We start from the raw sequence: 12,880 nt of genomic DNA, 5'->3' as shown, positions 1-12,880 counted from the left end.
AGGTGTCAGTTTGTTCAACTCTTTCCTATAGGATCACTACAGAAAATTGACTCAATGACAGTGGGTTTAGTTTTGGTTACAGAGTAAATCTTGCCTTTAAAGTTAGTAGGTACAGTGCTTAAACCAATCACTTGCAAACATTTGGTAAAACTTTTCAAAACTACTAAAACATTTTTTTCTTGAAACCCATACTGTTATGGAAGCCCCCTTGTAGATGCAATATGCAAATTTGGGAGATCATTGTCTTAAATACGTATTTCTGCTGACACCTAGGCATTATTCCTTTAAATACTAATATAATTTATTCCCATGTAAATTCAATTCACTCTCCACAGAATCAGATCTTTTGAAACTCAAACATTCAACTACTCTTCCACTTACTTAAAGCAAAATATGGAGGTAAGACAGGTTGATCACCAATACGAAGTATTCCTAAAGTAGAGCCAAAATATAAGACTTTTTAAACAGAGACATGAAAAAGAAACGAATGGTACTGCTTCCTTGCTTACATGGAGCAAGGTCTTTAGTTTGTCTTGAACATTACACACAGAAAAACAGTTCATTTATTTATCCATGTATTTCACTCTTTGGATTTTTGAAAGATTCCAAACTGGGTCTTTTTGACAAGCAACAGAGTTGTAAGTAATATTCTCAATTTCAGTGATTTAAAAAAGAGTTCACATTTAACTCTTCCTAAATTTTTTTTACCATATCACATTCTCCCACAAATTGGCCCCTTTTCTCCCAATTCCAGAATTTAGAGTAACATTTTTACAAAAAAAACAGGTAAGTTCAAATATGTACTATTAACATTAAACACGGAACGATTTTTGATTATTTATATTTCTGGATGTATTAAGAAAATTAAGAAATATTGTAAACTGTTTTTAGTAAAGGTAACAGAATTAAACTACATCTGCATTTTTCCCATGTTTCAATTATATCACCAAGCCCTAATTCTGTTACCATTTGCTGCTGGCAGAACTACTTCTCTAAGTAGTTAGTTTCTGATGTCTTATCCTTTAAAGATATGCCCTTATATAGTCTTCATTTAAGAGTATCTCCCCTACCATTTCCAAGAGTGTACTCTCTGCTGGAACTTTTCCTTTCTAGAAAAAGCAAAGACACTTCCCTTACCAGGGATACTAACCCTTTCAGGTCCAGCTTACCACAACAGGTCATTTTCCACTCTTTACCTCCATTTTGGTTCACTGAACTCCATCAGTTCAGAACTCCTTCCTTTTCACTTGCTCAAGAAATACGGTGATTTAAAAAAAAAAAAAAAAAGCAGGTTTGCTGGTCCGATAGAACCTGGTGAAACCCCTGAGACTATGGCCCTAGCTGCCTCTCAGGTCTGTAATTCAACTCACTCCTGTGGCTTCCAGCCAAATAACAGACAGGCATATGGGCTGAACATTTATATCTCTTTGGAGAGTTCATTCCTGGGAAAACAGAAGGGCAGTGTATGCAGAGGGAGACAGCTGGGGGGGCAGGCAGGAATGCATGGGATGTAAGGACACAGGGAAGAGATAATTATGGGGAGGAAGGAGGAAGAGAGCTGTTACTACAGTCAACGTCATGAGACAAAATGTGCATAAACTGCTGTATGGAAAATGAATTTGCTCTGTAAACTTTCACCCAAATCACAATAAAATTAAAAAAAAAAAAAAAAAGAACCCTCCACCAAAAAAAGAAACATGGTGATTTTTTAAGGAGCTGCCAGCTGTTTTCCCATGCCATTAATGTACTTTACTAACACAGATACCAGAGATAAATCACTTTATTGTGCCTCACTAGTAGTAAATTTTGTATCCCCTAAAAGTTTTATCACCAAGCCCTAATTTTGTTACCATTCACTTTGTGAATTAAATACTTCCCCCTAGACTTCAATAGGAAATGAAAATGTAGACTGTATCTACATTTCTAGAATGACTTAAAAACTTACCAATTTTTGTTACTTTTTTTCATTCACAAATTCTTCATAAAGTACATTGTTTTGATAGTGCACGTGGCTACCATGTTTCAAATGTCCAAAAGCTGTTCCGTGAGGACCCTCCCCCCCCATAAATGATGCAGCAAATGATGGGATCAGCTGCCCCAAAAAACTTCAGAACAGCCACAGGGGCTGGAGGACTAGGCTCTCACAGGGCTCCAGTCAAATATCAGAATTGCCACCTCTACACCATCTGACCTTGGATAATTTATGTCACCGTCTCCAGTTTCTTTACCTTTAAAATAGAAAAAATGCAAAGATATAAAATAGCTAGCCCATTAGCTAGCCTCTGCTTGATATTTAATGAGCAACTGTAGGATTCCTATCCTTTTCTTCTCATAAACACTTCCCTCCCCATTGGATTACTTCTTACAACAGCAGGTAAACACTAAAGACATCCTTCAAACAAATTTAAGATTCAAAATCCACAAAATAATTTCAAAGACCAAGCAATGAAAGCAATGTGCTAAAATGTACCATTTCTGTGTTTTTTAAAATTAAGATTTACTGAAATGTAAACCATATATAGTGAAACCTCTAAGAGCTGGAACTTGATAGGACTGCCTTATTTTTCCAGGTCTCGCCAAGTTTTCTGCCATTGACAGGTTGACAGGATGCAGTCTTACTTTTCTACTGCTCATTTTAGTAGAAAAAATAATTTTTTTTTTGAGCTTTACACAGGTTTTGACTTTTGCAGATTTTTAGTGTACCATAAAATCCAACCATTTAAAGTGCACAATTCAGTGGCATTTAATATATTTATAGATATGGACCATCATGATAATTTAATTTTAGAACATTTAATTTTCATCATATGTATCACATTCAAAAGCAGTAACTTCCTATTCTTTTCCATCTGCCCCCTTTATCCAATAATTAGTCTCTACAGACTTAGCTATCCTGAACATTTCATATTTAAAGAATAACTTTACTAAATTTACATTAGCTTTATAAAATACACTTACATTTATTAGACAACAGTAAAACATCTTTAAAAAGATTTGCACATATCACCCACTAACTAAATCTCAAACTTGGCTGTCCTTCCTTTCTAAAGGGATTTATCATTCACATCTTTTAATCATGATGATTAGGTAATTTATTGCCATTAATGTTTAAAGAATATTTACCAGTTTACTAAATTCTGAAAGGGCATATAACAATAAATTTCCACACTGTGGATGTCCTTGAAGGTATCTCTAATTCTTCTTCAGCTACAATTTAACACTAATGTACAAAAAGTCAAAAGGAGAAAATGAAGTGAGCTAAAGTGCCTAATCATATATTGAGGCTATTGCAAAGGGAGATATACTTACAGGGTTGGTCAACAACTGATCTTTTAAGGCAACAGTAGAGCTAGGGTGGAGCAATGGGTGCGGCTACCCAGATGCAGGCAACATGTACGTCAATTATCTCTAAATACAATCATAAAACTCACTGAAAACAGTTAAGTTTTAAAAAACTTGTGTAGTGACTATTATTTTAATATAAGTGTGTCGTATTTGAATATCTGTATCAGCCAAACAGCAAAGCCCTTGCTGTTTAGTTGATTCCAACAAAGCAACCCCTCCTTGGGTTTCTGAGGCAGTATCACTACAGACTTAGATGCCCACCCAACCTTCCTTCCGAGGAGTGGCTGGTGGGTTTGAAATGCCAGCCTTCTGCTTAGCAGGCAAGTGCCTTAGGCACTATGCTACCAGAGCTCCTAATATGCAAACAGGTATCTTTTTCCTTTTTCAAAAAAAAAAAAAAAAAATCAGTGCAATTTCAACAGTATTAACCTACTACTTTTTTCCATTGTAGCATTCATGATGATCCCATGGATGCAACATTGCCCAGTTCTGCACCATCTTCACAATTTGTTGTGTAAGTTTCTTTTCTATTTTTATTATTTGTTTCATTTCATGATTATTTCTGAAAATAATTTGTTGTAGGGGGTTTGTTTGGGAAAAAAAAAATCTGCTCTGGATGTCAAATATGCTAAGTATACTACTGCTCTATGGTGGTCTCTTCCAGCTGAGATTACTATCCCACGTGGATTTATACTCAAAATCACCAATTACACAAACACAAATTATAACTTTCAAGAGGTACTTGGGAGGCCCTCCTCTTTTCACTGAGCCCAGCGTTTTATTTTTATTTATTTTTTTAGTTAAAACCGGTTTCTGATCATTCAATCACAGGACAGATATAGTATTAGTTTGTTGTTGTGGAGGATCAAGGTAAGCTTTATATATGGAGGGAAACTTTGTTCGTTGCTAGGGGTTGGAGAGGAGGGGAGGGAACACTGGGAAAAAAAATGCATCGACCCATGTCACTTTAGTTTTGTATATTTCGCTGTACATGAATTATATTTCAATAAAATGCATTAAAAAAATAGTTTCTGAATTTTCACTCCACTCCAGAGTAGTACTGGTTTTCCCGATGATAGTCATGGGAATACCAAGATTTCCGCATGTTTATCTATGTCTTCACAAGCACTAGTAAAGAGCTCTAAATATAAAACAATGGTACAGTTTGTCCTTCGGTATCCCTGAGGCATTGGTTCCAGGACCTCTGCAGATACCGGAATCCACAGATACTCAAGTCATTTATATAAAATGGCATAATATTTGCATATAACCTACTCACACCCTCCTATATGCTTTAAATCATCTCTAGATTATTCATAACACCATATAACATAAATGCTACGTAAACAGCACTTTATGTCCCCTCTTAGCTTCTGAGATTACTTTGACTACTTAACTTCTTCCCCCTACCCCCAGAATTATTCACCTGTGATTCATGGACCTTGTGAATGTGGGACTCCCCCCCATGGATGCAGAGGGTCAACAGTATATAAATTATAATACTGTTCATAACTTTCTTCTATCTCAAAAAAAAAAGATGGTACAATATTAAAACCCATTGTCACTGAGCTGATTCCAACTCAGACTCTACAGAGCACAGCAGAACTGCCCCATAGGGTTTCTAAGGCTGTAATCTTTAAGGAAGCAGACTGTCATATCTTTCTCCCATGGAGCAGCTGGTGGGTTCGAACTGCTGACCTTTCAGTTAGCAGCTGAATACTTAACCACTGCACCACAGGTTTCCTTAGTACAATGTTAATTACACCTACTATTAAGACAGAAATATAGATGTATCTGTCCTCCTCCAAACACTCAACATACCTACGCCTAATACAAATTTAACTATTACCACTTACGTTTTCCGTGGTATGACCGGAAAAGAGTAAGTAATAACTCATTAAACCACCAATGTTACCAGAAATTTGAATTGATAAGGTAAACTGCTTTTCTATATGTACCTAGTAATGGTATAGTTTTCCTTTTTTTTTTTGGTTATCATTAAAGTTGTATGCTGTTGCTCTGAAACAGCCCCCTCCTGAAAAAAGGAGTTCAACTTATCATCTCAACATGTTATAAATAATACTAAAGGTTCATTACTTATGCAACAATTTTTTTCCTACCAGGATCTCAAGGTATATTTAAAATGAGATCTGAATATGTGTGTAGATAAACCAGAAAAAATCCCTTAAAAACAACACTGCCACTGAGTCAATTCCAACTCCCAGACCCTACAGGACAGAGTAGAACTGCTCCACAAGGTTTGCAAGACTGTAAATTTTATGGAAGCTGACTGCCACTTCTTTCTCCCACACAATAGTTGGTCAGTTCAAACTTCTGACCTTTTGGTTAGCAGCTGACAGCTTTAACCACTGTGCCACGAGGGCTTAGCCACAGAAAATGTACCTAGAATGCTAAAGAAAATTACATGTGTTCCATGGCAGAGGAAAAACAACCTATGATTTTTATCTGGTAAAAAAATTTAAACCCTGTCACCTTTCTATTAGTTTTATCTGGAATTGTTTTATAAGATTTATAAATTACCTTTTTCATTATTCCAATTTTTCTTTGAAATCAATTCCTTATCAGGTACCCATGTAAATTTTCTTTTTGCTGAAATAGAATACTAAGCAAAAAGATAGACTAGGGAGGGGGATCGTTCAACAAAAACATGAGTGATAAATGCTGCTACAAAAAGCTCTGAGGAGCTAGCTTTATCCCATTTAACATAAAACCAGACCTCTATCGTTGTTAGAGTTTAACAATTCCCTGAGAGTCAGGAAAGAAGAAGAGTATAACCAACTTTTAGTATCTAAAACTATTGGGATAAGAGCATACCATGGTTAAATGAAGCAAGAGAAACCTCCAATTTTATTTGAATTTGTTTTCCACACAGTAGGAACTTTGTTTCAATGCTTTGTCCAGGAACAATAAAAAACTAACAGCAAAAGATTAATATTACATAAGGTTGTTGTTGTTGTTGTTATGTGCCGTCGAGTCGGCCCCGACTCATAGCGACCCCTCCTTGGGTTTCCGAGGCAGTATCACTACGGAAGTAGGATTGCCCAACCTTCCTTCCGAGGAGTGGCTGGTGGGTTTGAACCGCCAGCCGTCTGGTTAGCAGGCAAGTGTCTTAGCCACTATGCTACCAGAGCTCCCTTTTACATAAGGTTAAAAAAAAAAAAAACTTAAAGCATCTTTATCAGATGATCTAGGTTGTAAAGACAACTGTACCTGGAAATCAGTAAGTAAAACATAGAATAACCATACAGAATAATTTCAGTGGAAACAGAAAAGGACAGCAAGCTTCAACTGAAATGGGATATTCAATTCTTTCAGGATAACATAGTGGTTGGTTGGTAGTTGAAGACTGACAGCCCAACTGGATAGGCATACGCATATCAAGTCATACATTAAGTATTCATAAAGCTTCAATTTGGTCTGATTTTAAAGATAAAAATGAGATAAAGACAACTGTATTTTCTTCTTGCACTTCAAAATACCACTACACACACCTCACCCCATCTCAGCTTCCCTTGTCCTAGTACTGCAATTCTCAGAAAGTGGACTGAGAACCCCTGAACATCTCTCAGTCCATTTCAGTGCTATGTGATGTCAAAACTGGTATCACATTAATACTAAGACATTTTCTGTCCTTTTAACTCACTTCCTTACAAGTGTACAGCAGTGCTTTTCCAGAGACTACCTGACATGTGATGTCACAAGACTGAATGAAGTAGGTTTGTGGAGCCAGCTTTTACTAAATAAAACTTTAAAGGAAATTTGCAAAAATTAAAACAATGTCATTCTTCTCACTAATTTTCTCTGGAAAAGTTATTTTTCATAAAAATATTATTTATGTTACATAATGGGTTTACTGTCATTCAAAAACCCACTGCCATCTAATCAATTCCAACTCATAGAGACCCCCATTGGGTTTCCCAGGTGGTCAATCTTTACAGAAGTAGACTGCCCCGTCTTCCTTCCGCAAAGTGGCTGGTGGGTTTGAATCACCAACCTTCTATTTAGCAGTCAGATGCCCACTTTTAATAAATTAATACTTACATGTCTCAGCCTTAATTTCTAATACAGTAAACACCAACAGATATAACCCATAGATTAAAAAAATATGTATGTGTTCCTTATCTTTTAAGAATATGAAGTGTAACAGGATGTAAGGCCAAAAAGTTTGAGAACAGTTGTCCTAGAGAAACTTTTATACATGTACACAAGGAAACATGTTTGAGAAAGTTCACTGCAGTTTGACAGCAAAATAAGAAACATCTTAAATGTTCATCAACTGAGGAACCAGATACTACATAGCAGTTTAAAAGAATAAACTAAATCTTCATGCATAGTATTAATAATGTTTGAGTAAAAAAGCACATATATACCACTCATTATTTATCAAAACAGAATATTAGCTGTTTATTTTCTCTGTACTTTTGTGTATTTTAAATGTCTTAAAATAAATTAATAGATACTGCAAAGAAAGGGGAGTTAAATATTTTAAGAGAAGACTGATTAAAGGCTAAAAATGCTATTGACAGACTTTTAAAAAAATCTAGTCTATAATCTTTATTCATTGAACAAACTTTTACAAAGTACTAGAGTCTTCCTACTAAAGAATATATACTGTATGCAACACAGAACACCACTGAATATGGACTGATCCATATTGTAATCGATCACTGATTCTTTTTCACTCATCTTTTCACCTTTTAATAACGTCTTGCCATAAAAGTCCTCCAAATACTATTGAGTGGGATCTTTGTTAACTTCACTTATCTCATGTTCCTTCCATTCTGTATCTTACATTTACTTATTTTTCTTTTACCTAAGCTACTCATTTGTCCCTTTTTATGTATCCAGTTTTGCTCCAAATTAACCAACCTCTCTTGTAGCTTTTAACTGTGTTTTCTCTTCCTCCTCTTCATTTCTCATCAACATGCCATCATCTACCCTCATCTAGTAGAGAGAGACCAGGGTCTGACTACCAATTGCTAAATCTGAGTTCCTATATACACCATCTAAACATACAAACTGCCTACCAGAATGCACAGTATACTGTAAGCTGTTCCTTTCTCTTCATCCTTAAAGCAAACTCTTCCCTCTAATCCCTCCTTACTAATCACCTCAAAAGTCAACTTTTCATTTGCTACCTGATTTTCTTATCTCCCATCACCATTCAATACTAAACGTCAGATTCACCACCCTCACAATTTCAGTGACATTTTAAAAAAGTCTTTTAACTTCCAGCCACTACCCTGGTCTAATACATTATATTTAGGAAGCAATTACACTGGAGAGACCCACATTCAAATTCCAGCTCTGCTATTAGCTAGCAGTATGCCCTAGGGAGCTTTGGTAGCACAGTGCCTAAGGCACTTGACTGCTAACCAGAAGGCTGGTGGTTCAAACCCAACAGCCACTCCTCAGAAGGAAGATGGGGCAATCTACTTCCGTAGTGATATTGCCTCGGAAATCCAATGAGAAGTCACTATGAGTAGGGTCCGACTCGATGGCACATAACAACAACAACATGCCCTAGGGTAAATTATTGTTTAACTTCTTTGAGAATCAGCTTCCTCATCTATAATTGCATTGTCTATACAGAAAAAATTAAATATGTATATATATATAAGTGCTTGACACGCAGAAGGTGCTTATTAACTGTTAATTTCTTTTCTCTTCCCCCTCAATTTTTTCCAGGGCACATCTGAAAATGAATCTTCCTCTGTATCTCTTGGTTGTTTCTAAGTTTGAGTTCTACATGCTCAACTGCTTGCCAAAAATTTCCACATGATTGTTCCACACATGGGAGCTCTGGTGGCATAGTGTCTAAGGCATCTGACTGCTAACCAGAAGGCTGGCAGTTCACACCTATACAGTGGTCACTATGAGTCGAATCCACTCAACGGCAGTGAGTTCGGTTTTTTGGTTTTTGTTCCATACATAACTCAAACTCACCCTGCTCAAACACCAAACACATTTTCTTCTCCACTAAATTTGCTTTTGATGACTGCTTGATCTGTGTTAATGGCATTGCACTCTCCCAGCACTTAGAACATAAGGGTTAACTGCTTATTAAACCTATCAGATGCCAAGGTGCATGAATTCCTCTGGCCCACATTCTTCCTCCTTTTCTCCATTCCTACTATGGATTTACCAAGTACAGGTTCTACTTGTCTTTCCAATCCCAGTCCCCAACTGCTCCATCTTCCCCAAATCTCTGCCATCCAACGTATTTACTAAAAATCAAGCAGTTTTTAAAATTTTATCACTCCACTACTCAAACCTTCACTGTTCATCCACTGCCTGAAAATGAATCCCAAATGCATTAGACATAAAACTTGTAAATGGTAGGTCTCAAATCACTTTATCATCCTTAATTTCTAGTAATCTTTTCCTTCCCAGTAGCTATTGTGTGGATTCCAACTCATAATGACTCCATGTGTTTTGAGTAGAACTGCCCTCCATAGGGTTTTCAGAGCTGTGACTTTTCAACAGCAGATCGCCAAATCTTCCCTCTAAAGTGCCTCGGGTCAGTCTAAACTGCCAACCTTTTTAGGTTAGTAGCCCAGCTACTCAAGAGTGTTTCCCAGGGACTCAGAGTCAAACTACTACTGTCTTACTTCTCAGCACTGTTGCCCTCTGATTCTGTTTCCTACACCTTCTGAAACCCTAAACTAATAGCTTCTCTTCCCAAGTTTTCACAAACCATCCATGGCCGTTCCACAGTACTTCATAAACATCCTCAAAGAAAGCTGTCTATCACATTAAAGTTATTGCCTAAATCTAATGTTCCCTATTAAATTAAGCTCCTTGACGACAGAGACCCTCTATAGTCTCAGTATTCAGGAGAGTCTTGCATCTGACAAACTCAAATGTTTGTTAAAAGAGATTTAGGGGATTCCAGGTTACAAAGAACAGAACAAATCAGTAATATTTTACAAATGAGAAACAGTTCAGATGAATTACAAATCAAGCAAGCACAAGATGGATATTAGAGTCAAACTAATTTCTCCAGAAAAGTTTTCATTTAAGAGAAGCGAGCTGGAACTCGCAACAGACACCTAACATAAGGCAATCTGCAGTTCACGCCTTTTGGAATTAACAAAAAATACTTGAATAATGTGCCTGATAACAACTTTCACAATGTTTAAGTCAAAATTAAATGATTTTGAGCTTAAGAATACACTACAAACGAGCTTCTTTGTTCATTAAAAACTGCCATTAAAACTATTCTGTAGTTAAGTTTTATTCTGGGAGAGAATTATATTTGAACTCTTTTAAGAATTAATTTGTATGGGTACATTCATTCAACAAGTACTTGCTGAGCATTTGTTATGGAGGAGGGAGGGCCTAAGAGACCAGAAAACTCCCTACCCTCATGAAACCAACATTCCAATGAATTTTACCTTCAGCAAACAAGTCAACTTCCAACTATCTGGAGGTATCCCAAATTCTCTAGCCTAAGGCACTTGACTCCTAACCAGAAGGCTGGAGGTTCAAACCCAGCCACTCTCAGGAAGGAAGATGGGGCAATCTACTTCTGTAGTGATACCACCTGGGAAACCCAAGGAAGGGTCGCTGTGAGTCGGGTCTGACTCGATGGCAGATAACAACATCAAAAATTAGGAAGTATTATTTTGTTATTTTGAAAATCATCACTATTGAACTTCTGCAAGACAACGTCCAATACCAGTTACAACCACTTCATTTAAGATATTTTATATATCTACTGCACTATCAATTGAAGATAAGCCAAGTCTAGAATAATCTGTAAGGCAATTAATGATCTTAACTGAGGCATAACTGGTGGGTCCAAAACTATGGCACTGTAAATTGAAAGTTACCACATCATAATTCTGTTACACGAGAAGCTACAAAACCTTTTTGTGGGGTGCAGCAAGTTTTTAACGCCCTATCAAGATTATCTCGAACATCTGATTTTTTTTTTCCAATGTTGGTTTATCTCTGGCATTTAAAAAAGAAGAAAAACGTCCAACATATGACAATAGTTTATCTTCTGTAATTGCTTTTTAACTCTATGGTCCAGTTTCCCCCGCCCCTCAAATGGATGCTGATTAATAGAAGGTGTGGACTGTACACTCCAAGACCAGCACCTGGAAAGATCTCAGATACAACTAGAAAGCTTTAATGCGGCAAACAGCTTTGTTCCTGGTTTTGGGAGGTTTTCACGTGTAAATATTCCCGTAGAAACGAGCCGAGAATTAACAACCTTCGGAGGGAGTACGAAGGTGGCAGACTGGAGGCCAACGCCGACTTTCTAAGTGGACTAAGGCGGAGGAAATACTCTTCTCTCCCATTCAACTTTTTAGGTGTCACGTTGGGGTCACAGAGCCTATGGGTTACGTTCACGACTCGAAATGTTAAGTAGTCATCCCTCTTGCCGCTTATCAACCCCATTTCCTAAGTGTGTGAACCCCAGACGAGGAGGTTGAACACTCTCTCCAACTCCTCCTCGACCCGGGATCAGAGTCCAGGCGCCGATGCGCCGCGGCCTGAGCAACAGGAGAAGTGAGGCCGTCGCTCCACCAGCCCCGCGACCGGCAGATGCTCCCACTCCCCCGCCCCCAACCCCACACGCCCGCCCGCGCTTCTTTCTTAGCCCCTTACAGGCTTCCGGCACTGCGAAGCCAGCAATGGGGCTGGGAGCAGAAAGCGTGAGTGCCTGTAATTGAAAAGGGTCTTGCTTTGAGGAACCAGAGCCGACTGGTCAGGGGAGGCCGGCAGGGGGCGAGGGGGCAGCTTGAGGTCGCCGCCCGGGGGTGGGCGGTGGGGGAGGGGTGTGGGGTCAGTTCCCATGGCCGCCGCGACCTCTGCCAAGCCACAGGCCACTCCGCGCAGGCCCGGCCGCCCCGGAACCGGGGCAGGAAGCTTCCCCACCCAGATCAATGCTTTAAACCTCTGGCGGCGGGAGAAACAGCACTGACTCCAGAGACAGGCCCGGTACCCCCTTGCCCCGAGCACTCCTCACCTCCTGGTTGAAGGCGTTGACGGCGTCCATGTTCGTGCTGCGGCGGCGGCTACTCCGGGCCCGCCGGTCACATAGACCTCGCGCCGCGACGGAGCGGGGCTGGGAAACCGGCCAGGCCTGGGGAGCAGGGGGAGGCGACGAGCGGACAAACCAAAGGCCAGGGCAAGAAAAGGCTGCGGTCCAAGCGGCAGAGCGGACGACCAAGGCAGAGGCGGAGGAGCAGCGGGCCCTCTTAGTCCCGTTCGGAGGAAGAAGAAAAAGAAACGGCGGCGACGGCACTGGGCTCCAACATGTCCGTTTGGTGGTGGCGGCTGCGCTCTGCGTCTCGTTGACACGGCCCCCCGCGCTCTCACGCACTGGCTCACACTGGCCGGACCGGCGAGCGGGCGGGCCTCTCTTCCCCCTCTCGCCAGCGGGATGGCGGCAGCTGCCCGACTCCACGCCGCGCGGGGCACCCTGGGACGGCTCGGGCCTCCCAACTCTTCCTGTGCCGGGAGCCCGCCCCGCCCCGCCCCGCCCCGCCCGCACTATCCC

General features: G+C 39.6%; 1 protein-coding gene across 1 annotated transcript in view; it reads right to left on the bottom strand.

The window, feature by feature from the left end:
- SCAF4 (SR-related CTD associated factor 4) overlaps positions 1 to 12,376 on the bottom strand; it is an 86,080-nt gene extending 73,704 nt beyond the window's left edge. Inside the window, exon 1 of the mRNA XM_007941312.1 lies at positions 12,347 to 12,376. Within this exon, the coding sequence (XP_007939503.1) occupies positions 12,347 to 12,376 (30 nt within the window). The remainder of the gene's footprint in view (positions 1 to 12,346) is intronic.
- Positions 12,377 to 12,880: the final 504 nt, after the last annotated feature.

Source organism: Orycteropus afer, unplaced genomic scaffold (assembly GCF_000298275.1).
Source record: "Orycteropus afer afer isolate SDZICR_OR568_19922 unplaced genomic scaffold, OryAfe1.0 scaffold00078, whole genome shotgun sequence".
Taxonomy (NCBI): Eukaryota; Metazoa; Chordata; class Mammalia; order Tubulidentata; family Orycteropodidae; genus Orycteropus; species Orycteropus afer.
The sequence above is the reverse complement of the archived record's forward strand: the minus strand, read 5'-3'. Positions and strand labels throughout refer to the sequence as shown.